The sequence below is a fragment of the Cariama cristata genome, unplaced genomic scaffold, assembly GCF_000690535.1.
Source record: "Cariama cristata isolate BGI_N322 unplaced genomic scaffold, ASM69053v1 scaffold21462, whole genome shotgun sequence".
Lineage (NCBI taxonomy): Eukaryota > Metazoa > Chordata > Aves > Cariamiformes > Cariamidae > Cariama > Cariama cristata.
In genome coordinates this window covers 45523-68588 of record NW_009603584.1, presented here as the reverse complement: position 1 = coordinate 68588, position 23066 = coordinate 45523, and the positions used below count along the sequence as shown (strand labels likewise).

The window sequence follows — 23066 nt, the reverse complement described above, 5'->3', positions numbered from 1 at the left end:
TCTTTTCTACCTGTGGTGGAAAACTACAGGAGAGTTGGACTGCATCAAATTCAGCAGAAAGCAAATCCAGACAGTTTAGAGTTATGGGAACAACCTGGTATATGTGCAGGTTATTTGACTTGTACTGAGTCTTTCTGTTCTGTGAAGCTGAACTCTGGTAGGCAAAGAACTATTAAGTCGTCTTTTTTTTTTTTTTTTTTTTTCCTGATGATGATTCCTTAGCAATCAAAAGGAAATCTATTTAAGGGGAGAACTGGTTTTGTGTCTCCCTGCAACAGGCTTTAAATGTAAGACTTATGTTGTAACATATGTATGCAAGTTGTGGGTTTTTTTGTTTGTTTGTTCTTCAACCTGGTGCTGCTCAAAAGTGAAAGAAAGAACAAAAAGTGGAACACAGGGAACTGGGTTAAATTCTGCTGGTGAGAGAGGTTAAGGTCTAAGGTGAAGGTGGATAGGGAACAGACTGCAGAGTGTGCTGGAGCTGTGGGGACCTGCTGCCAAAAGCACGGGACTGGTCATAAAGAGGGATACCAAGAGCATCTCTGATTGCATCCTGGGAGTCTGGGTCATATTTGAGGTACCAGACCTAGTTTCCAATGGCCATGGTGTTTGCGTCATGTGGCTGCAACTGCTTTCAGGTGGTTTTGCTGTACAAGGTGGTTCAGTTGTCTTGTTAATCACAACCTTTGGGAGGTCTGCTCACAAAGCTACAATGCTTTCACTCTGCTGATATGATTAGGAGTGCTCATTCCTGCAGTGCTGATGCAACTACAGGAATGCAGTGCAAAAAAAGAATTTATTCTGACCTGGGAAGTGAAATAGGTATACCAGTAAGAGGAGTCTTTTAAGTTATGTAGTTAGGCCCGCGTTAGGAGTTAATTTGTGTGTGGAGGGGAAAGCAACTGGGTGATGTCACATTTTCTTTGCACTGCAATATTAATCTATTGATGCTATGCAGTAGTATTAAAATGATGGGGGGGGGGGGGGAAGGTTTTTGAGTGCTTGATGTCCATCAGTACTATATGTGTCCTATATGCAGAATGGCATTATTGAGAACATGTTAGAGTAAACAGGACGAAAAATAATTTCAATTAATAAGCAAGTAAAATAGAGGAATTCTTTCAACATAAAACTTGAATGTTAAGAGATGGGTAACTTACTAATATTGGTTTGTCTATTGAAATCAGGTTTCTCTATAATTTATATAATAGCAGAAATTTATTTGAAATCTGATTTTTTTTTAAAAAAACCCAAATCAGTACTATTGAGTTTATGCAGAGATTGTTCCCCCTGCAGTTACAGGGGATGGAAATGTGTGTGGAATTACCTATGTTGTGAGTTATCCAAAAGGAGTTGCCTCTGAAGAGTTGTTCTTTCTGTTTAGGTATGTTGTAAGTAGCAGTAAATAAGCAATTAATTAGAGCGTTTTGCCTTCCTTTCCCTTTGGCTTTTATTTTCTGAGCAAAGAAATCCAACTACTGATCAATTTCTTAGGTGTCTCTTATCTGGAAGGTATTTATTGATCTGTCACTTGAGTTGGCTCAATTTTGTGAACTCCTTAAGCTATAAATGCTCAAAATTACATTGATGCATCAGGCATCCAGTTGGTGACAGCTCGGATTGTTGGGATGAAAGTGTTCTTAACATAATTAAACTTATTTTCAGATCTTTTTTTTGGTTTTGATTTCTTTTTCTTGTCAAACATGAACTTGTACAACTCTGCTAATGCTTTTACTAAAGTCGGTTTTACTAAAGGACTAAATTATGACTGTCAGGAACCAAATGTAGTTTTGGAAATTTTCTATTGCGGTCAAATTTTTTTATTTTTTTTTTTGAAGTGTAATGGGTCCAGTCCCAAACTAGTTGAATTGACATGAACTTCATTAGTTTAATAATTGATAAGCTTTCCAGCTGCATGCTAGTCAATTTGTATGCTTAATTCTATTTGAGGGTGTCATTTTCATTGAAACGTTTTTTTGCTGAATTAGGTTAAAGCCAGGTTATTTTAAGTAAACCTTCAACCAAAGAAACCATGCTATCAAGCAAAGTTGACGAGGTAATTAGACCTATCTTTCTTTGCATGTAGAAAAGAGGACTATTTGAAGTATTTCTGGGTATTTTTGCAAGTTGATCTATGATCTGGAGCTTGGTTTAGCCAGGAATTTTTCCTTGCTGTAGTCCTTTAAATTCAGTGTTCTCTTATTTTTAGCTATTTCTGCATTTGAAGTCCAGCCACTTTCAACTGAGGTCCAAGAAGGTGGAGTAGCTCGATTTGCCTGTAAAATAACAGCAAACCCTCCTGCCACAGTGACATGGGAAGTGAATCGAACGACTTTACCTTTAGTCATGGATAGGTATGTAGTTACACATTTTAAAATGTCATTTATTTTCTGTGATAATTTTGAGACTGCTACAAGAAGAAAATCTGAATACTTGCAATGCCATTACATAAAAAAGGTTCCATGTGTATAGTATGTCAATTATTAAAATAGCTAGTAATAGTTATGTTGTTAATGAATTTTAAATGGGTGTTATGAGTGCAGACCAGAATCACTTGCTATTGTCTACACAGCAATCATTGACCTATGAATTGTTACTCGTGAATTTTGTATGCAAGTCATCCTCAGGAATGGGAGTTGCTGTGGGATACGGAATAGGCGGACTCTGGCTGTGGTGTTAGTTTTAACTAGCAAGATTGCTTTCACAGAGGAATTGATGCTGAACCTGTTTTTCTATAGAGGGCCAGTAAAGAATTATATGTATAGAAAACTGAGTTAAAACACTTCATGCTAGGGAAATTCTGCGCAGGGGGACTTCTCTTGTATTGATTAACTTGAAGCATACAGCTTGCGCTCTGCTAGATGCTTTCCCTGTCCAGATTGTATTCGCTGATCTACTCCCATCCTTCTCTACATGTAACTTGTTGAACATGTCTAAGACACCTAGCATGCAAAGGAAGGTAAAAAGAGAAACATAAAAATTGAAAGCATAGGTGGGTTTCTGGGAACCATGTACCAGTTACGCCAGTATATCAGAAATTGCTGCCAAAATCAGCCAACCTGAATAGTGTGAATGTAGTAGCTGGCTGAAGAAGGTTGAGATGGTTGCTTCTGAGGGTGAGAAAGATCTGCTTGTTGAAAGCAAATTCCTCTGCTCTCATCATGGTGCTGGGAGGAATCTCGCCTGTAGTTCAGAAATGCGGGGTGGTGAGTCATGTATAGAGAATGTTTTTGAGTCTCCAGCCTGCTGTTCCCAGGTTAGTGTAGCAATGGCTGTTTGTAAATCAAGTAGTTAATTCTATGATGGTGTTCACTGGCTGAACATTTATCTACATTTGTTTGTTTGTTTCTGTGACAGGATAACCGCTCTACCTACAGGAGTTCTTCAAATCTATGGTGTTGAACAGAAGGATGCTGGGAATTATCGATGTGTTGCCACAACAATAGCCAATAGACGTAAAAGCACTGAGGCAGTGCTGAGTGTTATTCCAGGTACTTACTATGTGAGATTTTTTTCAATGGTATTTTATTCTGTTTTACATTATAGCAAAAACACTTACATGTGTTGAAGAGCTGTAACTGTCCTCTGAACCACGTCCTCAAATAATAATTTTGCTTGCTTGTATCTTGTGGCCAAAATATTGTTCAATGTAGGTTTCCACAATTACTGAAATACGACTTTGATGTAAATTTAATTTTAAGCATCCTTAAAAAAAAGTCATGTTTTGTTTCATATTTAATTGAGTTTTTGTTGAATTGTTCTCGCTTTCTTTGATATTTTTCTTTTTTTAATATTTTTTTTCCCTCCAAAGCCTCAGACTTGAAGCCTTTTCACAAGCCATCTATAATAGCTGGTCCTCAAAACATTACAGCATCTCTTCATCAAACTGTCATACTGGAGTGTGTAGCCACAGGGAATCCAAAGCCAATCATCTCATGGAGCCGGTTAGGTAGGTCTTAAAATTACAGCATACAACCTTTAGCCTGTGGAGAGGAAGTGAAACTGGAAAGAAAGTATTTCAGCAATTAGGTTACTGTTCTGAGGCTTCATGTAGTAGGTAATGATGAGTAGGTTAGGGTAGGATAAGTGAAACGCTTTTAGTTGCATACTTCCAAATTGCTTTTAAGAAGCTCTGAGGTTTTCTGAGGCTTTGGACTCCTGGCTTCTGCTGTCAATCCCGCACTGCCCTCGGTGCAGTGTGGGTGAAGTGCCAGGTAGGTGGTGACTTCCAGGGATCTGTGACTCAGAATAGAATCGATGGTGAGTTAGGGCAGGTTGAGGTGTTTGCATCCTATGAAACAATCCTGTAAATGTTTCTCCCCATCTTCTTCTTAGAAGCACTATGTGAATGTGATTTGGACCTGGTGTTAAGTAGTCTGCCTGGAAGGGGAGAAGAGAGGGAATGCAATAAGGATAATAACATTTGTCAGTGCATCGCATTTTTCCATGAAAACTACCTCTGTTTTTATTCTGATATGCCCCTAAAGGTGAAAGTCAGGACTGTACCTGTAGAAGCAAATCATGAAAAGTTTTCCTACATTTTTATTTCTAAAAGTGGGACCAATAAACATATCTTTCCTAGTTGAGTCAGTGGCTCTTATAGACAAACAAGTTAGAAAAAAGTTACCTAACAGTCATAGAGCATTTACTGTGAAAACAGAAGAAAACACATGGTAATCAAATGTACTCATTTTATCCCTAGCATAATTCAGAAGGAGACAGATGATCCCTGTTTGTAAAGATGATGTGGATGTTGGTAATGATGAACTGAATCATAGTGCAAGGCAATTGGGGAGGCTAACTAGGAAAATGGCGTTAACTTTTTTAGCTGTGATGGTGAATTTCAGATGTAAACCGCTTACCAAGTGGTGAGACCCAACCATCTGAATGGTTGGATAGCTAGAGTGAAGGGCAAAGCAAATTCAAAATTGAAACCTCTGAAAGCTCATCTGTGACTTCCCCTTGCATCTTTTGATATTTAAACTCTAATCTATGCCATTACTGCCTAGGCGACTCTGTTTAGATAAGTTATTTAGGTACATTGGACAGCCTTGTAACCGCACTTCTCCCACTTTCTCCAATAGACCATAAGTCCATTGACGTCTTCAATACTCGTGTCCTTGGAAGTGGGAACCTCATGATCTCTGACATAAAGGTGCAACATGCAGGCGTGTATGTCTGTCGAGCCACTATTCCAGGCACACGAAACTTCACGGTAGCAATGGCAACTCTCACTGTGCTGGGTGAGCCTGCTTTGACTTCCACAGTGTGTTTCAACATCTTGTATCTGTCTTGAGCTGTGCTATCTACTAGGTTGAATTTTTATCTCAAACATAGCGCACCAAGGGCTCTAGGGAGACTGCAGAGATGAAACAGATCACAGAACTGTGGCTGCCGCCTTCTGTCTGTTCACTTAGATGAAAAGTGTCAGATTCTCAACATTTGAGTTATAAGCTAGCTCTTCAGTTGCACTTGGAGATACGCAGGTGCAATATTTGCTCTGCGAAGACAGGCTTTCAGCACAGAAAAGAATCCTGTAACAAAGCAGAAATATGTACTATATATGTATGCTTTGTGAGCAGTATGTCGTAGGCTGGAGTTTGATTTATTTGTATGCATAAATGCATGAACAAAAATGTGTAGAAATGTTACTATCTGTACAGATAGTATGTATCTTTAAACAAATGTGCTTTGTTTACATGGAATGTGCTTTCTGCATGGGTATATATATATTTGAGTGGCCTGAGGAGAGAGGTTTGTGCATGGAAAATTCATTATTATTCTGACTGTCCTTGCTTGATTTCCTCCCTGCCCCCCCCTCCCTTGTTACTTATCTGTAGCTCCACCTTCATTTGTGGAATGGCCAGAAAGTTTAACGAGGCCTAGAGCTGGTACTGCTCGTTTTGCTTGTCAGGCAGAAGGAAATCCTGCCCCAAAAATTTCATGGTTGAAAAATGGAAGGAGAATACACTCCAATGGTAGAATAAAAATGTACAACAGGTAAGATTACAATTGCTGTATGAGAGCTGTGCTAGTGTTGTGCTACCAAAGGATGAAATTACAGTAACTAAATATAGCCAAGCAATATATAACTCAAGTAAACATGAAATTTGACATTAAATGTAGTTATGGACCTTTCCTTGGCAGAAGGAATGCAGATTAGTCAATACCTAAAATCCTTAACAAAGCTTTTGTGATCACTGCCTTACCTGGGGGGTGAGCGGGGGAACTGAAGAGTTTCACCACAAAGTTGCTCTAGATTTACAGTGGTGTGGCAGAGACTAGAATCTTGCTAGTTGTTTGAGGCTCCATTTCACTACTTCTGTAGAGTGAGCAGCTCATATTAAAGAGTTGGTTAAGAAATGACAGCCCTAAGGTTCTGCTTTATGCAGACGGGGAATAGATTTACAGGTTTGTTTTCACTGTGCCTAGCTTTGCAGGCATAAACATAAACGTGGCAAGTTTTGAGGAACACTACAAGTTGCCAAATTTCACAGCTGCACATCCATTTCTAATAGAAGAGTTTGTGGCACGTAAGTGAATTGCACTAAACTCACGAAGCAGAGGCAAACGTAACTGTTGTTGCATTATGTAGAGCTAAGTTTATCCAAGATGTGAGCTTTTTTTTCCCCTTTTTCTTCCTTTTGGATTCAGTAAATTGGTGATTAACCAGATCATTCCTGAAGATGATGCCATTTATCAGTGTATGGCTGAGAATAGCCAGGGATCTATTCTCTCCAGGGCCAGGCTTACTGTAGTCATGTCAGAAGACAGGCCCAGTGCACCTTACAATGTCCATGCTGAAACGATGTCAAGCTCAGCGATCCTGCTAGCGTGGGAGAGGCCACTGTATAATTCAGACAAGGTGATTGCATACTCCGTGCATTACATGAAAGCAGAAGGTAAGCAGTTTGATTTAAATACTATTTAACTACTTGTATGTGGTAAGAACTTGAATGTCCTTGCAAAGACTCTCAAATTTGAATGGTTCATAACCAGGGCTGCATCAGAGCATATCAGCATATAAACATGTATTGTAATCAACAGGCATGGTTGGGGTAAAATGCTTTTGCCACATTATCTCATTTGTCAGATTGAGCATTCTTCCAACTCACCCTTGTCCGATTGCTCCAGTAAGCAGATTTTGAAGTTAAGAATGGACTTTAAAACCTGGGGACTCCATACACTATCTGAGTTTCTCCCTGTACTCAGCAGGAGCTTCTGCTTACTCCCTTCCATGTGTGTGCTTGTCAGGGAAGGACAGGGCATACAGCAGGATCCTCACAGTTGAACTTTTCACCAGAGACAGCTCTTTTGTCTAGATCCCCAAATTCTTGTGACTTTACTGGCTTTGGTATATTTTGGAGTAGAATAATTGATACTTTACTGGCTTAACTATCTTCTCTTAGAATGAATGTTGGCCAAATGGTAAAATCCACTCTCCTTTTACCTCTTGGTCTGCTATAATGAGAAAAGTATACTTAAACTCTAAAATATGCTGAAACAGCCATGAACGCTTTATCCTAGTCTCTGAAATGATATATTAATTCCTATTTAGAAGGGAATGGATAGTTGGAATAAAAATGAGCAACTAGATATTTTAAAATCCCTTAGCATTATGTAGTTGCTTTAAGTTAAGGTAATCTTTAAGGTGGTAGAAAACAGGCATTTTTCATAAGCAGGAGAAGTGATTGCCAAATGACTTGAAAATTTGTTAGGTGCATGGCTTAAACTAAGCTGCGATGCCGCTCTGTTTTCTAGGCGTGATTTCTTTTTCCATTTCTATTCAGTAAGTGGTTTATTCAAGGACAGGACTGCAGATGCTCAGCTCTGTGTGGAATACCAGTCTGCCATCTGCTAAGCAGAAGCAGAAGACAGGAAGGACAACTTAATTACTCTAATAGTGATGCAGGAATAGCTGACTTTGCTTTTGCAAGTGGGGTATTTCAGGACACAAGAGAATTTTGTCGGAAGGAAGGAAGGAAGGAGAGAGTTTTAAAAGATACAGAGGACAAGAGGTGTGGGAAATTACCTCCTACACTTTCAGTCACTGAGGTATTGTGCTCACAACCCCCTCTTAAAGCTAATATGAATAAAGTCACACTAGATAAGGTATCTGGGTAATTGTGTGTCCGGTGCCAGTGTAGAGAGCAGAGACCCTGTAACTTCAAAGACAACTAGAAAACTGTCCTTAGGGAAGTGTGTATTTGCACAGGAAATACTCTCACACAGTAGTGAAAGGAGGTATCTTCTGAAATGTATTGTCTGCAAAATTGTTTTGCAATCCCTACCTTATTTGCTTGGCTATCCAGAGGTTGTATCTTGTGAAATGACATTGTAGCTTGTCTTGATTTAAAAAACAAAACAAGCTCCAAATGAAAGTAATAACCAAACAAAAAACTTATTTATTTGAACTCGCTTTCTGAAATACTCATTTTCTCATCTTTCCAGACTATCTTGTGATATTTACTTTATTTAATATAATGCTGTTGTGCATGCTTTTGCATTAGTAAAGAAATCCACACAGGGAGAGTGTGGAGAACTGTGTTAAAAGGAGTAATTATGGTGATGGGAATAAAAATGTTAAATGATTTGCATGCATTTTTTCTTTGGTAACATGATTGGGTAGTACCAGAAGATCTGCATCAGGACATAAACCCACTTTTTTTTCATTTCATAGAAAAAATGTTGAGCTTCAAAGGCTAGTGGACTGCACTTCTGTAAAAATAATGGCTTTCTAAGTGATAGTCTGTACACCTTTCTGAGGATGTTGCCCACATATCAGAGGCATTATTAAAAACCTGGAAAATGCCTTTGTGAGAAAGTATCACATCAGCCATCTCTTTAATGTCAATTTAGAAGCAGCTATATTTAAAGAAATGCAAATTAAATATTAAGGAAAATTTTTTTAACGTTCATACCATACCAGGCCACAGAGGTGCTAATGTAGGCTGTTGACATTGTCAACACCTTATTTACTCTGTAAGAACTCTGGATATTTATGTATTAATGTAAATAGTTCGTATGAATGTGTTGCTTTCATTATTCCTTTCAATCTGTATTTCCCCAGTCTGCCCTCACATCCTCTTTCAGAATCTAATGAAGATTAAAAATTATCTCAGATATATCTGACTTAACTACAGTATATCTTACTTGCTTAAAACTTCTAAGGTTTAACTTTTTAACTTTTTACTTTATACATTTATGTTCATATATTGTGCTCTTGTTTTAGTTAGGAACTACATTTGTTGGTGTGAGTAAAAACCATTTTATTGCCAAAGAAGAACAGTGCTTGCTAAGTCTCCTAAGTTGTACTTATGGTTATGATTCCATAAACTTTAAACAGAAAGGAAAACTGGATGACACACGAATCATAGGCAGTTTTGTAGAGTTTTTTTCTGTAGACTTCACAATGTCGTAGGTGCTTTGAATGCAAAAGGTACCATCACTCATCGTTTAATTTCACAACTTGAGTATTCTGATGTTTCACTGTAAAAACAGGTTCAGGTCCTTTTCCCTATTTTAAAAAAAAAAAAAAAAAAAAAAAGAAGTTAGTGTTTTAGTCAAGTTAGTTGAAGAAACTAACAGGTGGGTTTTTGTGGTTTTGTTTTGTTTTTTGCTTCTTTAAGCAGAATATTTTACATTCAAATCGGGGTCATAGCAGCAAGAAGAATAAGGGTCTGATGAGCGTGCATGTTGGAGTGTGTTAATTCCTTGTTAGCGATTTAGGAAAGGCACAAAGGGAACACTGATTGTGGTGGAAGGCAAGCCTTGTTCTCTATTATGGCTGTTTCATTAGGGCCTCTGCATGAGGCCTAGCAATCCATTCAATGAGAGAACAAGTCCTTTTAATTTGAGCTCAAGGATCTTGTTTAGCAGGTCAGAAATCGTGCCTTGCAATTCCTAATTAACAAGCCATTAGCTAGTCTGTTGTGAGATGCTCGTAATCTTGTCTAATTAAAATGCTATCAAGTTAATTCATAAATGTGGGAAAACTTAATGGTGGAATTTGCCTTTCGTTTTGTTTATAAATTCAGTTGTGAAGAGGAGGAGCTGGCTTTTACAGAGTTTTGATTAAGTTGACATGCACTTGGTGTGAATTGTTCGTTAACACAGCAGCTTTCACCACACTTATTCCACTTTATAGCCTTCCTCTATAGGAATAAAGCCCAACAAAGACAAGGATTGCTGCATGCATTGCTATGCGTATTTTAATGTGAACTGCTGAGAATTTTTTTTCTTTCTTTCTTTCTCTCTCTTTTTTTTTTTTTTTTAACAGCTCACTAAGGAGCCAAACGTTTTTGAAACCCATTCTGATCTGTTCTTATTGGCCTTTCTCCAAATTAAAGAAAAAAATGTGTCAATCAAATGTAATAGAATTCACAGGGCTAAAATGAGATCCTTTTGCTGAATAGATTCTTTCTGTTTATTTCTTTTTTGGGGGGGTGTTTGTTTTGTTTTTGATGGAGTGGAGCCCTTGCATTCCTCGCAGTCTGCTATAGAAAGGCTCTGTAAATAGGTGTTGAAAAAAACCTCCCTGACCCTAAACAAATAGATTTAGAAGCTCAGTATGAATGATAAGCTATTAGAGCTTGTCTGTTGTGTTACTGTACATTGGGCACAGTTTGTTGTGACTAATTCTAAATAGGGTTTAGAATTGCATTCAGGATCCCTTATTCAGGAAAATCCTGAAACACCGTAATCTACACCACAGCAAGACACAGTTACTCCTGTGCATAAAAGAGCAGGTAGGCTGCTGAAGAACATGGAATAACTTTGTAAGATCTTAAAGCCAAGATACTGTGATGTTTAAGGATTGTCAGGAATTTTTGTTTGTGTAACTCTATTTCTATGCCAGGTTTAAATAACGAAGAGTACCAAGTGGTCATTGGAAATGATACAACCCATTACATTATTGATGACTTGGAACCAGCCAGCAACTACACCTTCTATATTGTGGCTTATATGCCTCTGGGAGCCAGTCAGATGTCAGATCATGTGACTCAGCACACCCTTGAAGATGGTAAGACAAATACCACTGATTTAGGTGAACGTTTTTATTTGCGCTGAATAGAAGTGTGCAATCCAGTGCTAGCAGCTCCTGAGGATCCCGAATTTCCATTGACATCAGTGAGACTCCTGGATACGTCCAATGTAAGACTGAGCCAGCTAATGAAAGGAATTAGAATTAAATAACATTCTGACAGGGCAACATTGTATATTACACAGTGTCTTTTTCTAAATTGAAAGACTTTTCTTTAAATCATGTAAATAACTATTCTAGATCTTTAAGAAATCCCTCAGTGTTGAGAATTTGATGATAGTGTAGAATTTAGTATCTATGACTCTCTCTTGGACATCTGAAACATGAATCAAACATGCACACCCACTGCATCTTTTTCAAATTTTGGAGGAAAATTTGGAATAAAAACTTGCTATATGAAAAAAAAGTAATTTTTTTTGTTTATGGGTTTTTTTTGTCTGTGTGCTTGTTAGTAGAATCAGAATTTCATAAAAGACCCTACTGACCTATTTCTGTGCAGTGATTTAACTAATCTGAACATCATGGCAACAACAAACTGTTTAGTAAATTTCATTAGAACTGATTAATAAATTCTGACAGGTTTAAGCTTTGGCAGTGTGGAACATTGCCAGTTCCAGTTGTCTGCCTGTCTTTTTGCCAGCAGTTACTACCCTCATTATGTGGTTGGTGGAAGAAAACATGCACTGAGTCTTCAACAGTACAGGTTGTTGTCCAGACTCTCCATTTAAGCTGCTGTGTCTAAACTTGACAGTTGGTTTGTCAGAACAGTAAGGTGCTGATTGCCTTTGCTTACTGCTGGCAGCAATAAGAGAAGAAAATGTTGAGGGTCTTACAGAAAGGAGCTTGCTAAGGCTATACTGCATGCAGAAGGTGAGAAGTATGAGCAGTGTCAAGTTATCCTTAAAATAAGAATGTACAAAAGTTCTTGGATTATTTACTCTTATATTACTGGTACCTCATCACAGGCTAAGGTGTCAGATAAGAATTTTCCAGCTCTCTTTTCCCTGAGCTCAAAAACTTTGTCTTTCCCTCTTTAGTTCCCTTGAGAGCTCCTGAAATTAGTTTGACAAGCAGGAGTCCTACAGATATTCTCATCTCTTGGCTGCCAATTCCTGCAAAATACAGGAGAGGTCAGGTGGTCCTGTACCGTCTGTCTTTCCGCCTCAGCACAGAGACCAAAATCCAAGTCTTGGAGCTTCCAGGAACTTCAGATGAGTATCTCCTCGAAGGCCTGAGGCCTGACAGTGTGTACTTGGTTCGTATCACTGCTGCAACAAGGATTGGCTGGGGAGAGGCATCTTTGTGGACTTCCCACCGGACTCCCAAAGCTACAAGTGTGAAAGGTAATTCTTAACATTACCAGCAGCCTAGAGATGGGGTTAATTGCATGCTTCATCTGAACGCCACAATTTTTTCTGACAGGTAGTGCGAAGATGTGTAATAAGTTTTGTCATTACATGTTCTTGTTCTGGTGATCTAGAAAAGACTGTTCTAACCATGATTCTGTACATAATCTGCAAAACCTTCTGATTCCTTTAATAAATTGAATGCAGTTAATACATAGTTTCAGGATCAAAAGTTGAAGAGGAACTAATCTGTCTTGTGAAAGGCCTTATACGTGACAGGAGAAGGAAAAGCTGATATATTATTTTGGTGTCAAACTTTGATTGTTTCCACATGTTGATGTTCACATGTTTGACATGGTGGCAGGAAACTTTAATTCAAGTTTGTGAGCTGCTCAAATGTTTTACCTTGTAGACTCGTTTCCAGTGATAACACAGTTTTCTTCTGTTCTGTATAATTTGAATAAAAAAATCCAACAACCTCAAACTCCATTGTTGTTCAGTATAAAATACCATTCCACAGATTGGGACATTACACATTAGCAGTGTGTACAGGTACTTAAAGGATCTGAGTTGACGCATGTATGTCTGTATTACAAACAATATGCATGTATGTTTTGAATATGCAAATTGTCATGATATTTGAAGTCTAATTTAAGTTTTTATAATTGAGTTTTGGATTACATTGTTATTTAGTAATATTATGCAGAAGAGCATTCAGTTTTGCATGAATAGCTTGAAAAAGGTGTAAACTTGAATTTGTAACTCGATTTCTTAGCTGTAGTCCACATCCATCCACTTTGGATTTCATTGAGTTTTGACTGCTATAAGGAATTATTAGTACTTGATGAAGTGCGATGTTATTGTTAATCACATTTACTCTGTCTCAGTTGAAAACGGGGTAATTTTGTAACAATCATTGGGGTATTTTCATTTATAACTATCTTATAAATTTAATTAAGATGCAGATTTAAAAAATGTTTCTATTCTGATTTATCCTAAATTAAGTTGTTAGATTAGCTTATAGGGAATCAGACATCATAATAAAAAAATAATTATGTGAGTACACAGATGAGCTAGAATCAAAGTCTTGAGTGAACTTTGGACTGGTGAGCACCCAGATTTTTGCATGAAAATTAGTTGTCTCTAGAATGTAAGAATGTTATATATATTTCTCTAAAACCAGCACCGAAGTCTCCTGAGCTGCGTTTGGAACCAATGAACTGTACAACCATTACAGTACAGTGGCAGCAGGACTCTGAGGACACTGCAACTATTCAAGGGTACAAGCTGTATTACAAGGAAGAAGGACAACAGGAGAATGGACCAATTCTGTTGGATGCCGGTGATCTTGAGTATACTGTCAGTGGTTTAGGTGAGTATATAAAATATTTCTTAATTGTTCTGGAAGACAGTCAATTCAAAGGACATCTTAGAGAGCTTAAATCATTAGACCTGTAAGGCAACAGCGTTAGGTTTGGCCATCTATTTTCCCAGCAATAAGCTTTGCAAGCTTGAGTTACGCTGCTGATGGAATAATCCTCTCTCAAAATGTGTGGCACAACACTTAGATAACCAGATCTTGTAAATCTTGTGTAAGTTGGAAGAAGGACGCTCAATACAAGATAAAGAACTTACAGTTGGTAAATACTGCTAGTAAATGACATGTCTTTTTAATATTCAGTTTAATATGCATTTTTTTCAGCTTTTGTGTATTTTTGCCTGATCTGGTAACAGTGAAAATTAATACAAAGTAACAAAGATTTTTCTCTGGTATTTCTAGCCTATTCCTCTGTTATTTGTAGCCTTTGTCACAGCTATACTGTACAACAAGCACTGCTTGCTCACCGTAGTAACAAGTAGCCCTTGTGCATGTTGTTCTCCTGTTAATATTTTTAAGGAGTACTGGTACATATTTCCAGGACTGAGCACAAAGATTAGGGCACAGAGCTTGCTGAGTCCCCTTGGAGTCTTTCCATTGATCACCTGACTCTTGTTTCCTCCTGTAGCTCTTGTGATGTGTATTAGTACAGATGTGTTAGTATCATCCCTAGGTAGAAGGTGCTTCTGATTACATATATGACTGAGAATTTCTTTCATAAAAAGATGTGATCTATAATGTAATGTAAAACTAACATAGGACTTGACGCTTAGTGTTCAAAGTGTGTTGAGATAGTTTACTTAGGGGTAGTGTGGAGAATTAATCTTGACTAAATTATCAAAATTGACCTGGAGTCTTAACTAGGTCAAATGGCCTCTTGACCATGCTCAGATATTCTCATCTGCTGCATACAGTTGAGATACTATTTTAGGGGAGATTTGAGGAGAGCATTCTGGTCTGTTAACTGGACAACTGACCATCTGTGACCATTTCTAGCCAGAGCATCTGGCAGCAGCTGACTGTTTAACAGAGCTGTGAAACAAAAGAGCAGTCGGTTGAAAGGATGTGGTGTCTGTGTGTCCTGGGACATAAATGCATTTTTTTGTCTTCTCATTATGCAGTTACAAAGCAGTAATTTCAGACACATGCAAACTTATTAACTCTGTGATCCGCATCACATGAATTTTCTCAGTATACTAATCCTCCTTAGATTAAAATATCATTTTACAGAATTATGTTAGAATGTGTATTGCCTGTGTGTTTTTATTGTTTTTTTCTTTCCAGTAAGCATGTAGACAGAGGGAAAACAAAAGCAAAGTGAGTTTAGGAACTCTACAACTTTCACATGGTCACAGTTAACTGAACTACAAGAAGTGTGGGCATGGAAGAATTCATGTGCTTGAGTTAACTATTCAGTCATGGTGCACGTGATGTGTTGAGTGTTTATTCCTTATCATAATTCTAAGTATCTAAATAAGGTGGCCAAAACATGATACATTCCATGTAATCTGATTGCCATCATTTATGTTTTGTACATATGCGTAATTTATACTACCATAGGTAAAATCCACCGAAGAGTATTTTTTTCAAATCACTTCAGTAGAAGTCATCTTTTTTAAATTTTTAATGGGTTGTATTGAGTTATTTGAAGTATATATCAAATATGGGAAGTCTTACACAGGAAGTTTCTTTGCTGGTTTCTTATTTTTGTTTGCTTTGTAGCATTTACAGAAGAAAGCATTCATTGCTACAGCTACGAAAGACTCACTTGGCATAGGAAATTTGATTAGGTCGTGATTTTCCACTGCTAAGATGATTACATATGTTGAGCTTGGAAAGTTCACACAGGCTTCTCATAGTGACAGTGCCTGTCTGACTACTGTATTTGCCCATTGAGAAGCTGCCTGTTTGAAATACTTGTGCACACTAAATTATTTCTTAGAAAACAGTAGACAACCAACTTTTTTCTGCCTGTGGCAGCTGTACATGTGGACAATATAGCAGGTAAAATTATATGCAATAGGTAAACCCACAAAACTGTAGCAATGTCCACACATTAAGAAGGGACTGATTTGGTTTTCTTTTTATTTCTTGTGAATAATCTAAATCATTTGGACCAGGTTATTTTATTTATGCATTTCAAATTTACAACATTACTTATTAGGAAGTGGTCCTCCTGGTAGAATTTGAGATGAAACAAGGCAAGCCACCGCCCTAGGTTTTGTGACTATCGTAAGCTGAATCTTATGAACTGGGTAGAGGCTTTGAGGACTAATGTTCTGTCATCTGTTTGCCTCTCCTGAGGACACTAAACTACTGATTTATTGACAGCCTCTTTAAAATAAATGTCTTCATTATGACCTACAGGAATTAGTACAATACTGCAAGTGTGAAACCTGAAGGGGAGAGGTGTGTTTTAAGATTTTGTTTTGTTTTGTTTTCATATATGTTGGGTAACATGACCAAAAGAAAAGGTTATTCCTAATTTAGAAGAATATGCTAGTAGTATTAGCTGCTTCCCAGGGGCAAAGATGGAGTAGTTTCTCATGCATTGTCTGTTGCCACTGAAGTTATGTGGCTTCCAAACACTGCCTCTTCATGTCTTAGTTTGTCATGACCTAAGGCTGCTCTACCATTCTCTGTTCTCTTGCATGGCTAATTAACTGCAGATAGACTTCTAGTGACATTTGGAGTATGTCAGTACATCTGTCCATGGAACTTTCTGCAGATGTTGGTACAACTGTTAGTTGTGCAAAATCTGTGTGTTTAAAGAAGATGGTTCACTTACTCTGTGGCAATTGAAGTGCATCACAAAATCAGAATGCATAATATTCTCTAATCAAAGAGAACATTAGCATTGCTGTTATAAACACTGTTGATTGCATTGATTGTTGATACCATTGATATAACTACTGTAAATGATTTGCAAATGTCTACAGGGCTCCTGATGGAGGGACAAGTGTGATAGGTAAAGCAGAATCAGCAATGCTAGTGTGAAATAGGTTACAATGATTGAACATGAAATATAGCAATATAAATATTATGCTGTGTGTTTTAATCTCTTGTTGGTTCCTACCTTGTTTTTTGAGAACTGACCTCTCTTACTCCAGTGTAGGTCTTACCCAGTTACTTCTGTGTATTTTTAAACTGGATTATTTAGCATGGTAGTTGCTACATAAATAGAATTAAATGATCTGATCAGAGTCAGGGCTGCCATTCTCAAAATAAATATCCACAGTTTCACATAGACATTTGTTTGTGTTAAAGGTCTTGGCATTTATTTTTCAATAGCAGGCCGTTTCCTAGGCCAGTGTAAAATTCCATTATTACTTGAATTTGCCACCGGAGCAGAACCTTGGGTGCATACCATGCATTTTTGCCTCTATTTTTAATTCTTCTTTTGCTTCCTCCTGCTCTAGAAAGCTTTCCCTAAGAGAAAGTCTTCCATTTTGAGACTTGATGAGTCTGCTGGTACAGGTTCTGCTTCTGTAATGTCTCAGAATATGCATGTTCAGAACTTCAAGTGGGTTTTGTTGGTGGAAGAGTTTGGTTAGGAACCTTCTCGCTGAGCAACAGAAGATGGATTGGCAAAGCTTGAAAGTTAAAACAAAGGGAGTGTCCAGAGAAGCTCATCTCCCCCTTTAAATGTCTTCAATTTTTTTTTTCAAAGAGTATTTTAAGCATGTGCATATGCATCTCTGCCTCAATGGTGTTGGTACTCACTGCTGTGCTAGGGGACTGTTTGCCTGTCACAGCTCACTGTGTTTGCAGGTATATGACCGGTAGGAAGGTAGAGCCTATACAAGAAGGGCAGTGACTGAGAAGAACCCGTTTGAAGCTTTTCTGGTTTATTGGAGCCAGGAACTCTTCATAACTAGGTTGTAATGCTGATAGGAATCTCATCCTGGAACCTACATCGAGGGAAGAATAAAATCAAATTCAACATCTTGGTTAACAAACTGAAGAAAGCATGATCAATTCTGATGCTGTAACACAAGAACACTGTTCTTCAAGCTGCCTGGAAGTCTCCCTTTCTGAACTTTTTTTTTAACTTTTCAGTTCTTATCATGCTAGTAGTTAATTAAATGAATGCTACTGGTGATGGGGGAATGCAACAGGTTCTTGTGCCATTACTGCCTTCTGTGCTTGGAAGGAGGAAAGCAAGAATTCACTCTGCTAATTCATTCTTCCATAGTTGCTGTCTGGGAACTGTACTGTGTTGAGTGATAGTAGTTACAGTGAGGATTTGAGAGTTGCACTTTGGTGACAAGGCTAATGTAGGGTCTCACTAAATGCACGCGAAACCCTGAGGCAAGCGGGTTGTGGCAGAGATGTGCGCACCTTAGGTGCTCTTTTGTTTTCTGTTGCATACAAGATGATATCGCAGTAAATAACCGTTTTGAGGCAGGCACCTTAGGGGATGGAAAAACTGGTCTGTTAGCTTTGGTGAAAATGCCCTGAGCGTGGGAGCCCGCATACCTTGGCCTGTCCCTGGTGAAGGCCCCTCCCCACGAGAGCCTGCAGAGTGGAGTGTCCTGGGCTGGGAGCTGCAGCCCCCAGGAGCACTGCTGCCTCCCCAGCTCTTGGGGTGCTTTCAGGCTGCAGGGGACTGGGAAGAAACTGCCAAGTGATTTGATGGCCATGAAATGGAGTATATCTGCTTTTAAAAAAAAATTTGTTGATGATTCCTCTGAGGCTTGGAGAGACTGCAAGCTCTCTCTCTGGGAAAGCTGCTTCTATGCTGACTGGGGTCATCTAAGCTGTTTAACGTGAGGGGGGGCATCATAACCCCTTGCCGCTTCTCCTGGTACCCCAGTTTTACGTTAGCCAGTGGCATTTTGCCCTGCCCCAATCAAGTTCCTTTGGAAGAATAATTAGATTCTGTCAGACTTATTTGTGTGATTTACTCCAAAAAGTTTGGTCTTAATCAGAAAAACTTCCCTGCCTGAAAGCTCTTCTATGTCCTACCTCTTTCCAGTTGCAGAGAGGAGAGATAAGGGAAAGTGCATTTCCCTGCCCTCCTCGACTTGAACAAAATTTACAAGTGAAGAATTTGTCAAAGTCTAAATGACACAAAGACACATTTTGTGACCCTGCATGGCACTCTCCTCTGAAAAGGGGGCTTGTGCTGAAGAATTAGCCAACTATCTACTGCACTTACCATTCCCCCAGAGGCTTGGCTTTCAGTTGCTTAATTTCCCCTGGATCTATTTCTATCACGTTACAACCATGATTATAGCTAAGCTTTAGTGCAGGGCAGCAAAGATGACAAGGTGATTCTACAGTCTATAGAAATTGAATAAAGGTGTGTAAGAAGAGTCAGTGCAAAGCATTTCTCCAATTAAACTGCCTGATGCATGTCACCCAGGTGTCTCTTGTAGTAATTCTGTAAAAGAGCTTATGAAGTTTCATAAAGCAGTTGAAATGGTGGTCAGATATTTCATTTGCACCATGTTGCAAGTGGATATGCTAAAAAAATGTAAATTTTAAAAATCTTAATGACATCTTTGGTGCCTTTGATGACATCTTTCTCATTAAGAACTGCAAATGCTGTAATATTGAGAAGGAATACTGTAAGAGCATTACATGTGTTAATATAGTTATTTCTGATAGCTAGGGCTGTAATTTCAGTTTTATCCTAGGTTTTGTTGGTGTGAAAATGTAGCCTCACGTACTTGCATCTGAAACTTCTGGGATATCCAGAATTGTGTATGTGGGAATTGATACTGCTTTTTGGTTATAAGTTAAAGTGGAAATTTAGCTTGGGATTCCCATACAAATTCAAGGAGCCAGGCATTCCTACAGTTTCATGAAATTATGTGAAAGAAATACAGGTCTCCCTCAACACTTTTTTTTTTTTAGTTTTATAGTTAACTGTTCTCAAATGGTGTTCAATAAACTATAATCTAGTATTACAGATATACTTTATTTCTGCTTGAGGTATTTTATGTCAGATCAGACATCCACAGTTAATGAAATGTTGATTTGAACAAACTACAGCTCTGTTTAAAAAAAAAAAATATCAGAAATTACTTTAGTACAGATCAACTAAAAGCTCAGTTTTCTTCCTTGGAAAACCAGATGATAGCACTGTATGCTGTATATACTGTAGCCATTATATTTACATTGTTACATAGTGAAAAGTGTCTAATAGCTCAGTAGGTGACCAGGACAAATATTATCATTTATTTCACTGTTTACAGCTGGGTCAGTGTAGTGTTTACTCATGCTGATTAGATCCTTACACTAAACCTCTTATCTGTCAATTCTCCTGATTGTGTGTAACAGGCTTGCTACTACTACTTATCAGCTAAAGCATAAGGGATTTGCTGAGAGAGGGGAGGAGGAATTGGTCACATTGCTCAGTAATAAAACCAAAAGCCCTAGAAGTAGACTGGGCATGTTTAAAAGCAACGTCTTCCTCAGCTAACTGTGATCTCTTTCTCTTCCGTGGACATGGCAGTTTATGTATACGTGTACTTAACAAATCCGAGCTCTTGCCTAGTCCAGGTATAACAGTGTGCTTCTACTACACATCAATAAACAAGACACACACATTCCCTACCTCATAATCATGAAGGGCAGACCTGTCACCACTCTAAAGGAGCCTATCTTCCAAATGCAGATGTGGCATAACTGCATATTTTTTTTTTCCTTTTTTTTTTTTTCCTTTCAGGGTTTAAAAGGGGAGGGGGAGAAACCCTTATAGATTAAAAGAGAGACGGGAGGGGGCTTTATTACCCTCTAACTTTTTTTACCTGCAATATATATAAGCAAATGCTGCTTTGATATGCTTTTTCCTCTTTTATATAAGGAACCATATTGCATTTTACAGGCTGTAAGTGTAAATAGAGATCAAACTGGGTTTTGTTCTCTTTTGTTGTTGGAATTTACAAATTGTCACTTCTTGTTTTGTTTCAAATGTATGTCAGTGCTAGTAATTTCTCTAGATGTGTTTGTAGCAGAGAGCTCCTTTTAGATTCAGATTTACTGTTCTTGCTTCTGCAAGAACTAGGTTGGGTGGCAGAGGCAGGGAAGGAATCAAACCTCTGTCTTGTGCAGTGTTTCTGATTGTCTGCTTGTGGTCCATGTGCAGCTCGATGTACACCAGGACAAGCAAGCGGGGAATATCAGGAGGTTGCACAGCACAAATATACTAACATGAGGTGACCAAACTGATTTGCAGACTCACCCGCTTGGTTCATGCCTCCCTTATGGAAGAAAAATACTGCAATGCTCTGCTGAGATGAGAAATTGATTCACTCGGGTTGTAAATTGAATTCTTACTGAGCAAAACTGAAGCTGGTGTTTAACAACTTCTTTGTTGGAGCTTATTGGGATGGCATACATTGCAGTAACTGTGTCTTTGGCTCAGCTTTATTTAAGCACTCTTACACACAACTGAGTGGGAATCCTAGATAAATATGAGCTTGTTCTGACCAGATTTGCTGAGGAGAGGCTTATTATGCAGTTCAAGTGCCACATCTGTAAAATGTAGTGCCTTCCTTCCTTCCTAGTTCTGCCATTATTTCTCTTGTACTGTGCAATATTGCAGATTTGTATCATATTACATATTGTCACTTTAATTTTTGTTCTTAAAAAGACTACTTTGTCATGTATTCTTTCCAACAGCATTTAAGTTTGCCTCTGTTAAAGAAACTGGATTTATCAACCTTTTTTTTTTTTGAAATCACATCACAGTTACTTTTGCCATGTTTTTGTTTTTTGAAAGTAAACATTATTTTCATACAGTTCATTTGTAATGGAAAGCTTTAATTAATGTTTAATGTATTTGTTAATTTTAAATTACACCATCAAGCCTCTCAATAGGTTACTGATTTAGCCAGTAATCAACTTCAGTAGGTGCTGGAATAGTGAAATCTGTAACATCTGCATTAGCAGCATAACTGTTTTTGGAGTTGATTAAAATGTTACATATGACAGACACTAAGAGAAATCTCTAGGATTTCTTTGAATTAACTGCTGAGTCATGAAATGGCTCTAAAGCTCATGGAAAATTATTTGTCTACATGCTAAGCACTTAATCTTCAGTCAGAAAGGTGCATTCTTGCTCTCTTAGTAAAGATCTTTTAGAAATGGGTAGATTGTGTGTTGGAGAGATCGCCTAATATGTGTTTTTATGTAACCTTCTCAAACATGCTCTCTGAACTGTTCCAGTTTGAACCCATTTATCTGGGAAAATAGTCCTGACATCCTCATTTAAACATGCCTTGACTTTTGCAGTAATTCTTTTTAACTTCCCAAGCTAGTGGCTTTTTAAAGGGGAAGGACATGGTGAGGGAGGAGATACCCAAGTGCAGAATAAAGATTGAATGTACTGTACTTCAAAAACCAAAATAGAGTGCTAAAACCAGTTAAGCCTATCTAAAGAGACAGTGGGAGCTGTCAGGATGAGGGAAGTTTGATTATTTCATGCGACAATGCCTTGTAGCAATTTTAAAGGTAAAGATGTAAAGATACAGGCTTTACTGAGACAACAGGAGAGATGACGTTCTATGGGCCCACTCCAGTAGCACGGAGGGTTGTTGCCTTTTTCTTTAGGGACTGTCTATCTCTTTACCAACTGCCCCCATAACTGAGTCGAGTGCAGTTGTTTCTGTCAGGACATCAGACTAATGGTGTCACAACTTGAAGAACTGGAATCAAGGGTGCTGCAAAGCCTTGGAAGTAGGAGGGGGAGGTTTTTTGCACTCTGGCAAGATAACTTGCCAGCTTATAGTAAAGCAAAATTTGTTGTCTTCGAAGTATTTAAAGGTAAAATTTTCAGTGGTGAGAAAGCGATTAGAATCTTGCAGGAAATGGTCTCTGCTCTGCGTTGTCGGGGTAGAAATTCCACTGTTTAAAGCTAAACCGGTGTGGGAATTCAGTTGGGAAATTGTGTCATGTTGATTGAGTAACAGTTAGGATGTATGCAAATAGTGTTTCATTGTTCCTTTGCTGGAGCTGAAGGTTAAAATTTGCTTCATGAAAAGGACATATTGATTACTCCTTACATCAAGAAAGTTGTAAATTATTTTAAATAAAAACCTCAAAGTTGCTTTTGAAATGTTTCTAAGTATTACAATGAATATGTAATAGTATGCATTTCAATACCTACAATGTAAAAGTGACCAATAAGTAAAGACTAATTTCTTGGAACTGTGTACCCCTCTTTGAAGAGAAAAAGGAGGAAGAACTTAACAGTGGCAGGAATGACCAGATAATTTCTTAAGTTTCTTAAAACAACAAAATAAACCAAATCAAACAAAAAAACCCCCCAACAACTGTGTACATTCCT

The 23066-nt window shown here is 38.1% G+C and overlaps 1 protein-coding gene across 1 annotated transcript in view; it reads left to right on the top strand.

Annotated features, from left to right (window-relative positions):
- The first annotated feature begins 1147 nt into the window (after positions 1-1147).
- PRTG (protogenin) overlaps positions 1148-23066 on the top strand; it is a 51674-nt gene continuing 29755 nt past the window's right edge. Inside the window, exons 1-10 of the mRNA XM_009695266.1 lie at positions 1148-1151; positions 2210-2354; positions 3358-3491; positions 3812-3949; positions 5085-5243; positions 5841-6000; positions 6655-6902; positions 10859-11023; positions 12082-12387; positions 13574-13762. Coding sequence (XP_009693568.1) covers positions 1148-1151; positions 2210-2354; positions 3358-3491; positions 3812-3949; positions 5085-5243; positions 5841-6000; positions 6655-6902; positions 10859-11023; positions 12082-12387; positions 13574-13762 — 1648 coding nt within the window. The remainder of the gene's footprint in view (positions 1152-2209; positions 2355-3357; positions 3492-3811; positions 3950-5084; positions 5244-5840; positions 6001-6654; positions 6903-10858; positions 11024-12081; positions 12388-13573; positions 13763-23066) is intronic.